The sequence below is a fragment of the Rhinoderma darwinii genome, chromosome 1, assembly GCF_050947455.1.
Source record: "Rhinoderma darwinii isolate aRhiDar2 chromosome 1, aRhiDar2.hap1, whole genome shotgun sequence".
NCBI lineage: Eukaryota > Metazoa > Chordata > Amphibia > Anura > Rhinodermatidae > Rhinoderma > Rhinoderma darwinii.
The window spans coordinates 449,660,875-449,675,468 of record NC_134687.1 but is presented as its reverse complement, the minus strand read 5'-3'; the positions used below and the strand labels follow the sequence as shown (position 1 = coordinate 449,675,468).

At 43.6% G+C, this 14,594-nt stretch overlaps 1 protein-coding gene across 5 annotated transcripts in view; it reads left to right on the top strand.

The window, feature by feature from the left end:
* The window catches only part of MED15 (mediator complex subunit 15), a 53,433-nt gene extending 40,042 nt beyond the window's left edge, over positions 1-13,391 (top strand). For all 5 annotated transcript variants that reach the window (XM_075831985.1, XM_075831959.1, XM_075831967.1 and 2 more), the window contains 2 exons: positions 3,436-3,534; positions 12,950-13,391. In XM_075831985.1, the coding sequence (XP_075688100.1) occupies positions 3,436-3,534; positions 12,950-13,086 (236 nt within the window). In that variant the 3' untranslated portion in view covers positions 13,087-13,391. The remainder of the gene's footprint in view (positions 1-3,435; positions 3,535-12,949) is intronic.
* Positions 13,392-14,594: the final 1,203 nt, after the last annotated feature.

Genomic DNA, 14,594 nt, shown 5'->3' with positions numbered 1-14,594 from the left:
TCACAATTTGGATGTTGTCTGTGCCTTGTTGGTTTACCTTTTGGTCACTTCCACCTTTTGGTCACTGACTGCTTGTTCATGGTCTCGGAGGGTCAGAGGAAGGGCTTGGCAGCCTCTAAGGCTGCAGTTGACTATTCGAGAGGTCTACCGGATCAATGCAAAGGAATCTCCCTTTCCAGATTATGTCCCATTCCACTAGAGCGGTTGGTAGATCCTGGGCTGTGCACCAACAGGCTTCATCTTTTAAGCTCTGCAAGGTGGCTACTTGGTCGTCTTTGCACACATTGAACACATTTTACAGGATGCATGCCTTGGCGTGTTCAGGCGCTTCCCTTAGTCGCAAGGTGTGCAGGCATCTGTGGAGTAGATGCTTATGTCCTTTCTTTTTGGTTTCCACCACTGTGGACTGCTTTGGGATGTCCGATGGTCTGTGTCGCCCAATGAGACGAATGAGAAAATTTTAATTTTTGAGTCCAGTCCATTGGAGAATACAGCTCCCACCCTTTTTTGGTTATGAAATTCATAAGGTTGTTCGATGGACATTATTTTATTTTTTTATAGAATTCTGATGTTCTGCGTCTCCTACTGCTTCTTATAGACTGACTAGCTCAGTGCCTAAAGGAAGGGTGTATATACTGTAGGAGGAGCACAGTTAACCAGTTAACTGCCAAAAAAAAACACCCCCACCCCCTTGGGGGCGGGTGCACCAAAATCTAAAATGACACGGGGGGGTCGAGAGGGGGCTAACTTGGAAGCTCTTTTTAATACAAAAACAATAGCACAATTGATTGGCATTTTTTTTTTTCGCTGAGATATTTAACTTTATAGTTCTCTTCTTCATTATCGGCTACCACCGGTGTTAGCATTACCCAAAATCCTAAATGTGTGTGGGAGCGTTGTGTGTGTGAGCTTGGGAATGTTACATCAAGGTGACTTTAAATTACGTATTATTACAATCGGCCTCGGCGATACAAAATGGACCTTGTCTACGATTGTAACATGATTTAATGCGTACACATTTCGGTAGTCACTTGTGAATTTCAGAGCGCGCTAATTCGGAGAGTAATTTTCGTGTTTGGTACATTTCTATTGTCCTATTACAAAAGGCATTTGACCGAAACGGAAAGGATCATTTTATTGATGATGAGCGGGTATGGCAAAGAAAAAATAAGATCCGATCGAGAAGTAGCGGCTTTATTCAATGCCACTTATCCTATCCGTGATACAATTTCATTGTCAACTGTTAAAATAACTTTTCATCGTTTCAATTAAAGACGCACCAAGATCCGGAAGACCCAAACATGCGAGTAATGCTGAAAAAGCTTTAGATGTTCTGCCCACTGTACATGATAATCCTCATACATCTGTCTCGTGTGGAGCACAAGAAGTGACTACCGAAATGTGTACACATGAAATCATGTTACAATCGTAGACAAGGTCCATTTTGTATCGCCGAGGCCGATTGTAATAATACGTAATTTAACCACTTCCTGACCAGAGGCTTTACCCCCCCCCCCCTTCCTGACCAGGCCCATTTTCAAGTTTTAGCCATGTGCCAATTTAAAAGCAAATTGTTTTTCTATTACTCCTCCAATCTACATGTATTTGGGCTTGTTTTTCTCAGAACATATTGGGCTTCCACATTGTATAAAAAAAATAATCGGTATATTTTACTTTTTATAAAATATCTAAAAGGAAAAACGTGCATATGTAATTTTTTTTAATATTTTTTTTATACATCTGGTGCATGCCACTGGGTAAACACCACACCTAAATACATATTTGGCAACTTCTGCCGTGTTTAACGATATCGAATATGTGCGTATGTTTTACACTGAATGGTGCACAAACTGGCTTTTGGAGAGCAAATTTTCCATAGCTGGTTTGCGGGCACCATACGACCATTACAGATGTTGTGAAGAGCCAAAACACTGTCAACACCTCCAAAATAACTCTGGAAATTAGACCCCTCAAGGTATTCGTTTAGTGACATATAAGAGATTTAACCCTCTATTTTTTTTCCAGACAGTTCGTTGACTTTGATGGAAAAAATTAAAACTGGTATTTTTTTTCCCAAATATGTGAATTTAGGTGACCTTTTTTTATTTATTTTTTACATCTGGTGCATGCTACTGGTAAACCTGAATACATACTTGGCAACTTCTGCCAACTTCAACGATGCCAAATGTCATATGTGTGCATTTCATACACGCTGGGCGCAACGCGGAGCTTACAATGAAGGGTTCACAAACTGGCTTTTGGACAGCAAATTTTCCAAAGCTGGTTCTATAGCGATCTTTGTGTATGCGATCAGTGTCTCGGCCAATGTTGCGGTGTTGCCCCAACCTAAAACTGTACAATACATCAATATATATGATATGAAAGTTATAAGTAGATAGAAATAATAATATTCTTCGTATAAAACAAAAAATAAATAAATCTCAATTTAGATCTATCTCCTATCTATCTGTGTGTATCTGTCTATGTAATCTCTCTATCTATGTAATATCTATATATGTATCTATGCAGGGCCGGCGTCAGCAGCCTGCGAACACGGGCAAGGGTCGAGGCCCACTACCCTTGGGGGGACCCATTCGTTCGCTGGGTGCTGACGCTGCCGTCGTCACAACATCACTGTCTATATATGGACAGTGATGCCAGGAGCAGAGGAGGAGTCCCAGGTAGAGCGATAGAAGCCGCTCTGCTCCAGGACTCAGTGTCTGGGGAAGCCCCTGACCGTCAGTTGCTTCCCCAGAGACGGAGTCTCTTAGAAGAGCCGCTTCTTGCGCTCTGCCTGGGACGCTTCTCTCCTCCTGACTTCACGGTCCATATATGGACCGTGATGTCAGGAGGAAAAAAGGCGTCCCAGGCAGAGAGCCAGAAGCGGCTCCTCTACGGGACTCTGTCTATGGGGAAGCCCCTGACATCACTGTCCATATATGGACAGTATTGTCAGAAGCAGAGCAGTGTCCCAGGCAGAGTGCTAGTAGCGCTCTGCCCAGGACTTTGGCTCTGGGGTTGCCCCTCACATCACTAGCCGTATATGGACCGTGATGTCAGGGGATTCCCCAGAGCCAGAGTAGTGGAGCAGAGCTTTTTCTAGCGCACGGGACTTCAGCTCTGCTCCAGACATTATTATCCATATATGGACAGTGATGTCAGGAGCAGAGGGGGGTGGGGGCGCTGCGACGATGGGGGACAGTATAGTGATTGTGACAGTTGTCACAATGATCACATGCCCAGAGACCTCATTGATAGGTCTCTGGGCAGAGCTCCGTGATGTCAGCTGTCTAGAGACAGCTGTATCACGGAGCTAAATACACGCGCACACACACACTTTTCCATTCATAGTTTCTGCCTGCAATATTTCATACTGCCATCTGAATGTTCTTGTGGTTTACATTTTATAATTGTATTTTTTTTTTTTTCATCCAGATGATAGAAACCTCCCAAGTGTGCCACCTCTGCAGCTCAGTGTTCCAGCAGATTACCCAGAGCAGAGTCCACTGTGGATGGACAATCCACGGCAATATGGTATGTCAATGACTATTCCTGTTTCAGTTGTATTTAACATCTACTTGTAGTTTTGGAGAGCTGAAGTTACAATGGAGGCTCACTTAGTATGTAGGCCTTTTAACGGAAAGTGCGTACGCACAGTAAATACAGTGATGTAATAAAGTATTTGCCTCTCACCCGAATTCTAATGCTATTTCTGCTAATTTGTCACATTTTAAATGTTTCAGATCATCCAACTAATTTTAATATAAGATAGACAACACGAGTAAACACAAAATGCCGTTTTTAAATGATAATTCCATTTATTTGGGAAATAAGATTTATTCCAAATCTACAGTTCTTGCCAAAAGTTAAGACTGACACAAATTTTGGTTTTCACAATGTTTGCAGCTTCAGTGGTTTTAGATCATTAGTCAGATGATTCTATGGTATTCTGAAGTACAATTCTAAGCATTTCATAAGTTTTTAAACTTTTTTGACAAATACCGTATTTTTCGGACTATGAGACGCACCTGACCATAAGACGCACCCAGGTTTTAGACGACAGAAAATAGGAAAAAAAATTATTTGTTAAAAAATAATTTATTCGGTTTCACCACATTCTGAGAGCCAACATTTTTTGTAATGTTTTTTTTCATCGATTGAGCGGTGTGAGGGCTTATTTTTTGCGGGACGAGCTGTAGTTTTATTGGCACCATTTTTTGGTACATACAATTATTTTTTTTTGATCACTTTTTTTTTTTTTTTTCTTTTTCATATTTCAAGCACTAAGGTGACCAAAAAACTATTTTGATGTTTTACATTTTTAAACTCACCGTGCGAGTTAAATAATGGTATAGTGTAATAGATCGGACTTTTACGGACGCAGTGATACCAAATTATTTTATTTTTTATATTGTGCTTGGGGAAAAATGGGAAAAGGTTTTTTGGTGTTTTTTTCAACTTTTTTAGTATTTATTTTTTACCCATTTTATTAGTTCCCCATAGGGTACTTGAACCAGCGGCTACTTGGTTACATGTGGAGTACGCTGTTTCCCTAACTACCATAGTAGAGAATGTTAGTTACGGAAGCAGCGTAGCATGCAAGCTACGCTGCTTCTGTAACTACTGTTCAGTTCTATGGGAGTTACGAAAACAGTGTAGCTCCGCGAGTTACGCTGTTTTAGTAACTTCACATGCAATCAAGTGGCCGGGAGAGCACAGAAAGCTAGAACAGGGTTTAGGGGGCCCCGTTCTAGAGATACGTGCAGGACCTGCATCTATCTGACATTTATGACAAATCCTGTGGATATGTCATAAATATCCTTCATAGAAAAACCCGTATAAATGCCACGGTCGCTATTGACCACAGCATTTAATTCGTTAAAGGGGTTTGCCATAAAACACATTTATCCCCTACCCACAGGCTACATGTGAGATCGCTGGGGGTCCGACCACTGGGGCCCCCAGCGATAAGGAGAACAGGGGACCGAAAGTCACCCAGAGCGCTACATGAGAAGCCTGGATTCTGTGTCCGGCTTACCTGTTCCGCAGCTCCATAGAGATCAATGGAGAGCCGCTCTCGCATGCGCAGAAGAATCCCATTGATCTCTATGAAGCTGCCGGACACAACGCGGAAGTCACAGCTTCTCATGCAGCGCTCTTGGTAACTTTCGTTCCCCGTTCTCCTTATCGTTCACACATGTATCCCCTATCCTGTGGATAGGGGATGCATGTGTTTTATGGTACAAGCCCTTTAAACTGCCAGGAACAGTGAAATTGCTGTTCCTGGCCGTTAGAGCAACATGTCAGAAGCTGACACCTGCAGTGTATGGAGCGGGCTCAGCGCGTGAGCCCGCTCCATACATCACCCCCCTCCAGCTCCATGATGTGCTGGCACGTCATGGGTCGGGAAGGGGTTAAGTAATGAAGCGGTCATGGGGCCTGGCGACGCCGGGTCGCTTGACTGTGGACTATAAGACGCAGGGACTTTTTAACAAGATTTATTCTTGCTAAAAACTGCGTCTTATAGTCCGAAAAATACGGTACATTGTTTCTGCAAAGACACAATATTTACATTGTTGAGATCTGGGAAGTTTCTGGTCCATGGACACACAATTCCAATGTTTTATTTACCGAGCCACTTAGTTATCACTTTTGCCTTATGACGTGATGCGTCATCACCACCAAATTGCTCCTGGATTGTTGGGAGAAGTTGCTCTTGGAAGATTTTCTTTATTCATGGAGGTGTTTTTAGGCAAAATTTTGAGTGAGCCCACTCCCTTGGATGAAAAACGACCCCACACATGAATGGGCTCATGACACAGGACTCTTGGTAGCGCTCCTCTTCTTCTCTAGACAATCATTTTTACAGATGTCCCAAACAGTCTGAAGGGGGCTTCATCAGAGAAAATAACTTTACCCCAGGCCTCTACAGTCCAATCCCTGTACTTCCTGCAGAATGTCAGTATATCCTTGATGTTTTTCTTGGAGAGCAGTGGCTTTTTTGCTGCCTTTCTTGACACCAGGCCAGCCTCCAAAAGCATTTGCTGCCATTCCTGAGCGAGTTTTACACCAGTGCGTGGCTATCTCGTAGCGGAGTCCTCTTTAGGAGTTGGTCCTGGCACTTGCTGGACTTTCTTGGGTGCCCTGAAGCCTCCACAGCAAGTGAACTTCTCTCCTTGAAGTTCTTGATGAGCCGATAAATGGTTAATTCAGGGGCAATCTTACAAGCAGCAATGTCCTGATCTGTAAAACTTTTTTGATCCAAAGCAATAATGACTGCATGTGTTTCCGTGGAGGTAACCATGGTTAACAGAAGAAGACAATGAATTTAAGCACCATCCCCATTTTAAAGCAAGCAGTCTGCTCTTATAATACAATCAGCATGACACAGTGATATCAGCTGCCTGCTCGCGAGAAGATCGCTGAAATGATGTTAGCAGGTCATTTTGTGGCAGGGCTGAAATGCAGTGGGAATTGTGTTTTTGTGATTGTTATTTTTCATGGCAAGGAATGACTTTGCAATAAATTGCAATTCATCTGATCACTTTTCATAACAATCCAGAGTTAATGCAAATTGCCACTATAAAAACTGAAGCGGCAAACTTTGTGAAAACCAAAATTTGTGTCCGTCTCAAAACTTCTGGCCAGGACTGTAGACCCCCTTTGTGAGAAAGTAATTGCTCCCCTTAACTTAACGGTTTGTGCCACTCTTGGCTGTAACAACTGCAAGAAAATGTTTGCAAATTTTTGGCTATTCTTTGCAGAATTGTTTAAATTCGGCTAGATTTGAGGGGTTTCAAGCACAAACTGACAGTTTAAGGTCTTGTTACAGCGTCTCAAGGGGATTCAATTAAGGATTTTGACTCAGCCACTCCAAAACCTTTAATTTTTGTTTCTTTTAAGCCATTCATTGGTGGACTTGCTTTTGTGCTTTGAATCATTGTCTTGCTGCATAACCCAAATGCGCTCGAGTTTATGCCACGAATTGACGGTGGGACATTCCCCTTCTGATAGCAGAATTCCTGGTGCCATCAATTATGACAAAACATCCAGGTCCTGCAGAGACAAAGGATCCTCACGCCATCACTCTACCACCACCATATTTGACTGTTGGTATGATGTGCTTATTGTGGAATGCGGTGTGATCTTTGTGCCAGATGTAACGAGACCTATGTTTTCCAAAAAGTTCCACTTTTGAGTTTTGTCAGTCCACAGCATATTATCCCAAAAATGTTTTTCGGCAAATGCAAAACGAGCCTCTGTGTTCTTTTGGTCAGCAGTGGTCTTCTCCTTGCAACTCTCCCATGGCTGCCATTTTTGCCCAGTGTCTTTCTTATACTGGAATTGTATTTATTGACCCTACCTAAGGCAAGTGGGGCCTGCAGTTCTTTTAGATGGTCATTTGGGACCTCCTGAATGAGTCATTGATAGGCTCTTGGGGAAGTTTTTGTTGGCTGGCCACTCCTTGGAAGGTTCACCACTGCTCCAAGTTTTCTCCATTTATGGGTAATGGCTCTCACTGGTTTGTTGCACTCCCAGACTCTTAGCAATGGCTTTATCATCACCCTTTCCAGTGTGGTAGATTTTGAAGACTTTGTTTGGCATCTATACTTATTTTAAGGGTATGTTCAGGGCGGATACGCTGCGTAAAAGCACACCGCTTGTGATTTAGTTGCTGCGGTCACGTGGGATGAAATGTAGTCATCCCAGGAGGCTGGTCTGGATGAAGAAGCACAGAATTCTGGGTACGTATATATATATATTTTTTTTTGTGTGAAGAGTTGCGATTTTTGCATCTTTTCTGCCCCAAAAATCACAACATCTATTTGTTGTGGGTTTTACCTCCCCATTGAATTTAATGGGGAAAACCTGCAACAAAAAAGCAGCGATTATGCAAATACAATTGACCTGCTGCGGATTAAAAAAAACGCACTGGTTCTATTTAAAGGGGTAGAATCATAAACGATAACCTTAGCCACAGGTCAGGCGATTTGTTTTCCGATCTATGGGGGTCCTCACTGATCATGAGAAAAGGTGTTTTGAGCCCCCAGATCCTCCTCACTACACCCCTTGCAGTGAAGAAGAGCTTGAATGAAGTAGCGTTCGAGCATGTGCCCGCAGCTCCATCCAATGTCTATGACAATGACTGCAATGCTGTACTCGGCTGTTTCCGTCATTCCCATAGAGTGAATAGAGCAGCAGCATGCACATACCATGGGTATATGAGATGGCCACTAGGATGCTTGACGCTAAGAATTAAAGTGTTAGCCCCTCCTATAGACACTGCACTATCCAGTCTGTTCGTAAGCAGTAGGGGGAGCAGAAAGCACAAGGTAAGGAATGTAAATTAGAACCAGAGAGAAAAAAAAAATCCCCTGACGACAACGACATCTTGCATAAAAAAAACTAGGGTGGGATCTGTGTCTCCTACTGAACTGGACAGGAAAAGGATTTTGCGGTGAGTACAAAAAAAAATAATCCACTTTTCTCATTCCTATCATTGGTGGACAAGGATCATGGGATGTCCTTAAGTAGTTACCAGGGGCGGGAACAGAAAGGAAGGACAGGGTCAGAAGGTCTTGCAGGCATCTGTTGAGTATGTGAAGCATCTGCAGAGGCAATGGTGTGTAAAACGGACCAGGTTGCTGCCTTGAACGCCTGAAGAGTAGAAGTCTGATGGCACACAGCCCAGGAAGCTCCGACCCACCTAGTGGAGTGTGCTGTAAGCGGTTGATCCGGTAGGCCTCACGAATGGCCAATCTAATTCAGCGGGCAAAAGTAGTCTTCGAAGCTTCCAGACCCTTCCGGGACGATAAGGAAGCAGTTTGCGAGAGGTAGACTTGCAAGGCGTAGACACATCCAGGTTGTGAAGAGACAAGATCTTCATTAAGGTGAAATGAAGAGAGACCACCTTGGGCAAGGAGGAGGGAACTGCTTGAGCACCGCCTTATCAGGGTGAAGTGACAAAAATGGAGGATGGCAAGGTAGAGTTGGCAGTTCTGAAACTCTACGGATGGAGGTTACTGCTACCAGAAATACCAACTTCCTGGAGAGAAGGCGCAGAGTGATCTCCTGAAGAGGTTCAAATGGGGCTGATTGGAAGATGTCCAGAACCGGGTTGTCCCATGTAGAAGTCTGGATTTTTTTTTTTTGCAGGAGGTTGTTTACACTGCTCCCCCTTATCGTTTCTGAAGGTCCGATTTAGAAGTCAGTGGACAACTACAGAGGAATGAAAGTGCCAATGCCTGTCCCTTAAGGGTAGCAAGGGCAAGACCCTGATCCAGGAACCCCTGCTGGAAGGAAAGGAGACTGGACATATACAAATGCAAAGTAGGGAGGTAATGATTCTCACACCAGCAGAAGTAGGCCTTCGAGGTGTGGCGATAAATGTCAGCAGGGAACGGTTTGCTTGCCTTGAGCATTGTGCTGATAAACCACATGCCCTCAGAACAGCTGCCTCAACAGCCACACCAGTAAATGTAGCAGCCTTAAAGGGAATGTGGCGCTAGAAATCTTTTTTTTTTTTTAGTTAAACAATTATTATTTGAGTAATTAAACATTGTTTTAATTTTTTCACAAGTCAGGAAATATTATAAATTAGATTCAAATTTATAACATTTCCATGTGCTGGCCACTAGAGGGAGTAGTTCCCAAAATTGCAGGATGGTCAATGTGGTAAAGCAACCTCATTGCTTTATGCTGCAAATGTGGGGTAGACTCTCTCTAGTGTCCTCACACAATCCCCCCTTCCTTATTCTGGCTAGTGCCAGGAGAAGGAGGGGTTTGAATCTTCAAACCTCCTACACTGTGTGCTGCCATTTTCTGAGCGACTGCACAGTGTAGGAGGATTAGATACAGTGATCAGCAGACAGTATAACACGAACATAATACACACATCACATACACAAACATAAATTACCTGCTCCTGGCGCCGCTGCCACCTCCGCTCCTATTCCTTCGCTTCCTTGAACATATGGCCGGAAGTCGTTATCTTACTGTCCGACGGCGGCTTCCGGTTTACAAGAAAATGGTGCCGGATTTTGCTCTGTGAACGAGATTTGTTTTGGTCTGTGCGGGAGTGGCCCACGCTGCAGTGAATGGAACGGCTCCCGTTCGCATTCTCTATGGGGTTGTATGTGCCGTATTCTATCTCTGTATGTGTTGTTAATCGACACATACAGAGATGAAAAGAAAATTGCAGTCCCCATACAGAAGTAAAAAGTAGAACACAAGAATATAAGTAAATAAAATTTATGTTAATATCAAAAGCAATATGATAAAAAAATATTCCATGACACCTTCCCTTTAAATCTGGTGGAAAAGAGGTTCCTGGGAGAGTGGTCCCCTATTAGAGAGACCACTTCGCTCGGTTGACTTGTTAGTGGCTGAGAAAGTCTGCAACTTAGTTGTTGACTTCTGGAATGTGCACTGCCGAAGGGGTGGGAGTGTCTGCTCAGGTTAGAATCCTTGTGGCCTCAGAGCACAGCGGTGATGGTAGAGTCTCCTTTGGTGATTCAGAGAAGCCACGGCTAGGACGTTGTCAGTTAGTACTTGCACTGGAAGGCTGGCAAGAAGGTATGTCCAGTGCAACGGAATATCACTCACAATTCTAGGAGAGGTTGTTAGGGAAAGAGGCTTCTGGGTGATACCACAGAACGTGAGCTGTGTGGTTCTTGAATGTACCTCCTCATTAATCCAACGGAAACAGGTTAAGGTAGCCAGAGAGCGGTTATGTTTCCCTACCTAGACGAAGACTTTATTAGAATGTCGTCCAGGTTCTTGAAGTAACGCCATCACCACGGAGAGAATCTTAGCCCCGTGTGTCATCGTTGTTGCCAGACCAAATTGAAGCACTACAAATTGATAATGAAATGGAATTGCAAAGCGCAGGAAGTGCTGATGGGATCTGCAAACAGTAACATGAAGGTATGAGTCCTTTTATGTCCACAATGGTCCGCACGGATAAACCGCATATGGAAATAATGGACCTGGATGTTTAGCGGTCAGCCTTTTCAGATCCAAAATGGGGCGAAGCGACCTGTATTTCTTTGGTACAAGTAAAAGGTTAGAATAGAAGCTGCAGAATCTCTGATCTGGAGGCATGGGGATAATTCCTTGCAGCAGAGGAACTATTGTGTTAAAAAAAAAAAAAGTAGTGGTTGCTCTGGAAGGTGACCAAGTGTGGACTGCAAGAAACAGTCGGGAGGAAGACTGGTAAATTCGATTTTGTATTCTGAGGATACTACTTCCCAAGTGTCCTAAATGTGCGAGCCAAACATTCTCATAATGCAGAAGCTTGCGCCTCATCCGAATCAAGGTGCACCGTTAGGCTAAATTGGTCTTTTCCATGCTGGAATTGGAAACCTTAGTGCATGGGTGCCAGGAAAGATGGGGTCTTGAAGGAAGGCCTGTTTTTGGAATTCTGATAGGACTGCTATCTGGAAGGCAAATTAGTGGTGAACCTACAAAAGGGCCAAAAACGAGACTAGGCTTTTTTTTTTCCCCATAGGAGTGGTACGACAGAACTTATCCTGAGGTATGGGGGAGAGTTTATCCTATCTGTGGCTTTGGAGAAGGGATACTGATAAAGGTTGGCAATACAGAAGCCTGTTGTACAGATCTTTCCTGCTTTTGAGGCCTACCAGCCGAGGATGACTTGGGTGGAGAATCCTGAGGGGGCTGGTCACAGGCCAACCAAAAAGCCCATCATAGACCTGGGTGACAGAGAGGTTACCAACAGCCCTGGTTTGGCCCCACCGTCACTAAGCGTGAGCAACACTGGGGTTGGTGGGGCCTCAGCTGCTTGGCTTAGGGGCATGTCACAGCGTTGGTAGTTTGGCCACATGAAAAATTGCATTTAGTGCAGGTATAAACAGTAATGGCCGAGAGGGGGCTGTTTTTGGCTGTAATGGCCTAATTACCACCCGTTCCAACTTCAAACCTTGCTCCCAGCAAGTTGGAGACCAGCAGCGATAGCGTGAATGCTGGTGGAAAGCAGTAAAGGGATGCTCCTTAGGCCGGTGGGCGACAGCGGAGCTTGCAGGGGGACAATGGTGTAATGGGATTGATATCATTTCCCCGCCTGGAGGGAAAGTCAGGGGGACAACGTTGCCCACCGTAGGAGAAATAAGGAAAATAAAACTTAAAAAAAGCAGCTGATATTCTGCTGAACCATTTTTATTTCTTCGGGTATGTTCACACACAAACTCAAAAACGTCTCAAAATATGGAGCTGTTTTCAAGGGAAAACCGCTCCTGATTTTCAGACGTTTTTTTTTGGCCATTCACGATTTTCACTACATTTTTTTTATGGTCGTTTTTGGAGCTGTTTTCAATAGAGTCCATGAAAAAAACAGTCCAAAAACGTCCCAACAGGTGACCTGCACTTTTTTCGCAGCCTTTTTTTACACGACCATTTTTCAAAACGGCCGCGTAAAAAAACGGCTCATCGGAAAAGAACTCCGGTTTTCTCATTGAAATCAATGGGCAGATGTTTGGAGGCGTTCTGCTTCCGATTTTTCGGACCAAAAACCGGCTGAAAATAGCCCGTGTAAACATACCTAGTGGCAACAGTATATACCCATGGTTTGTGTCTCCCCCCCCCCCCCCCTCCTTTGTGTTTAATTGGGTTGTCTTTGTCTAATAAGTGTGACAAATATGCAAAAATAGTAGAAATTGGGATGCTTTTTACAGCACTTCATTTATGGAGAATGTCTTTGTGGCTGTTACCACAGACAACTACGCTCCTAGAGATGGATTCACTTTGTTAGTGCATTCTGCCCGAATAAGACATAAAAGTGGTTGTAAAGAAGGCAGCTCCTTTTTATAATCCACAGGTAGTCATTAACTAATGCAAACTTATATACTTATAATAACTTATATACTTCACGATCTAGAGAAATAAACTGTGATAGGTTCTTAATGTTTTCCGTTTAATGTATTCTTTTCAGAAGCAAACCCATTCCTGCAGTCTGTATATCGCTGTATGACATCTAAACTTCTCCAGCTTCCTGACAAGCACTCGCTCACAGCTCTTCTGACAACCTGGGCACAGAGTATTCGGCAAGCCTGCCTCGCGGTGGCATAGACGGCAATAAAAGGAAGTTCCTCTGGACTGTCTTCATACTCCTGCATATCCTAGCTTATTGCCACCTGCCATTAAGAGTTATATAACCGTGTGGGATTGGACAAGTTAAATAAGGAGTGCATTGTCTTGCTACATTACAGCTCTGTGCCTATGTTAATTGTATAAAATAGACACTTTGCGGTGGTGAGCATCTAGCGCAGAGCATGTGATCTAATATGTATAAGAATTAATGCTTGATGTCAGGCATATTTTGTACATATGTTTTTGCATTTTGTTTATTATAATAAATCAAAGATTCCCTCCAATGTGAGTCATAACTACTGTACCAGTACAAACATGTTAGGCAGCCATTGTCAGTTGGGGGAAACTACTATCTATTCATTAACCCTATCCAATCTTAATGCCTTAAAGGGAATGTGGGGTTAGCAAAAAATGTATTTTTTTTTTTTAGTTAAACAATTAGTGTGTAGGTGATTAAACATTGTTCTAATTTTTTTCACGAGTCAGGAAATATTATAAATTAGATTCTAATTTATAATATTTCCCATTGCTGGTCACTAGATGGAGCAATTCCCAAAATTGCAGCATTGCATGTGGTAAAGCAACCACATTGCTTTATGCTGCAAAATTGGGAAAAAATCCCTCGCTCTAGTGAGCTCTCAGTGCACAAGTCCGGAAGCCGCGACCGGTAGTAGTAATATTACTGTCTGGCCGCAACTTCCGGTCCACAGGAAAATGGTGCCGGCCGGCGCTCAGTTCAACTTGGACTGTGTGGGAGCGGCGCATGCGCCGTTCCCACACAGACGGCGAACACCATAGTGGATGGAACGGGCCCCGTTCGCATTCACTATGGGACTGGGGCTGCTGTACTCCATGTCTGTATGTGTCGTTAATAGACACATACAGAAATGGAGTAAAAAATGGCAGCCCCCATAGGGAAGAAAAAGTAAAAAAGTAACACACAAACACAAGTTTTTTACAAAACGCTAACCTCAAACTGATATAAAAATTTTTTTTTGCTGACACTATTCCTTTAAGGAGGACCGATCTGTTTTTCTCAACTAAGTGACAGATGAAACTATAACCAAATCTTTTCTCAAAGACGTATCTTTAGCAGTACAGAGAATTTCCCTCACTATTACAAGAGACAATAGGTTTCGCTTTCAGCAGCGTGAGGTCTAAGGGTATGTTCACACGAGGGCGTCCGTTACGGCTGAAATTACGGGGATGTTTCAGCCTGAAAACATCCCCGTAGTTTCAGCCGTAACGGCATGTGCAGGCGCTTGAACGCCGCGTCCATTACGGCCGTAATTAGCGCTGCTATTCATTGGAGTCAATGAATAACGGCTCCAATTACAGCCAAAGTAGTGACAGGTCACTTCTTTGACGCGGGCGTCTATTTACGTGCCGTCATTTGACAGCGGCGCGTAAATATACGCCTCGTGTGAACAGACAAACGTCTGCCCATTGCTTTCAATGGGCAGATGTTTGTCAGCACTATTGAGACG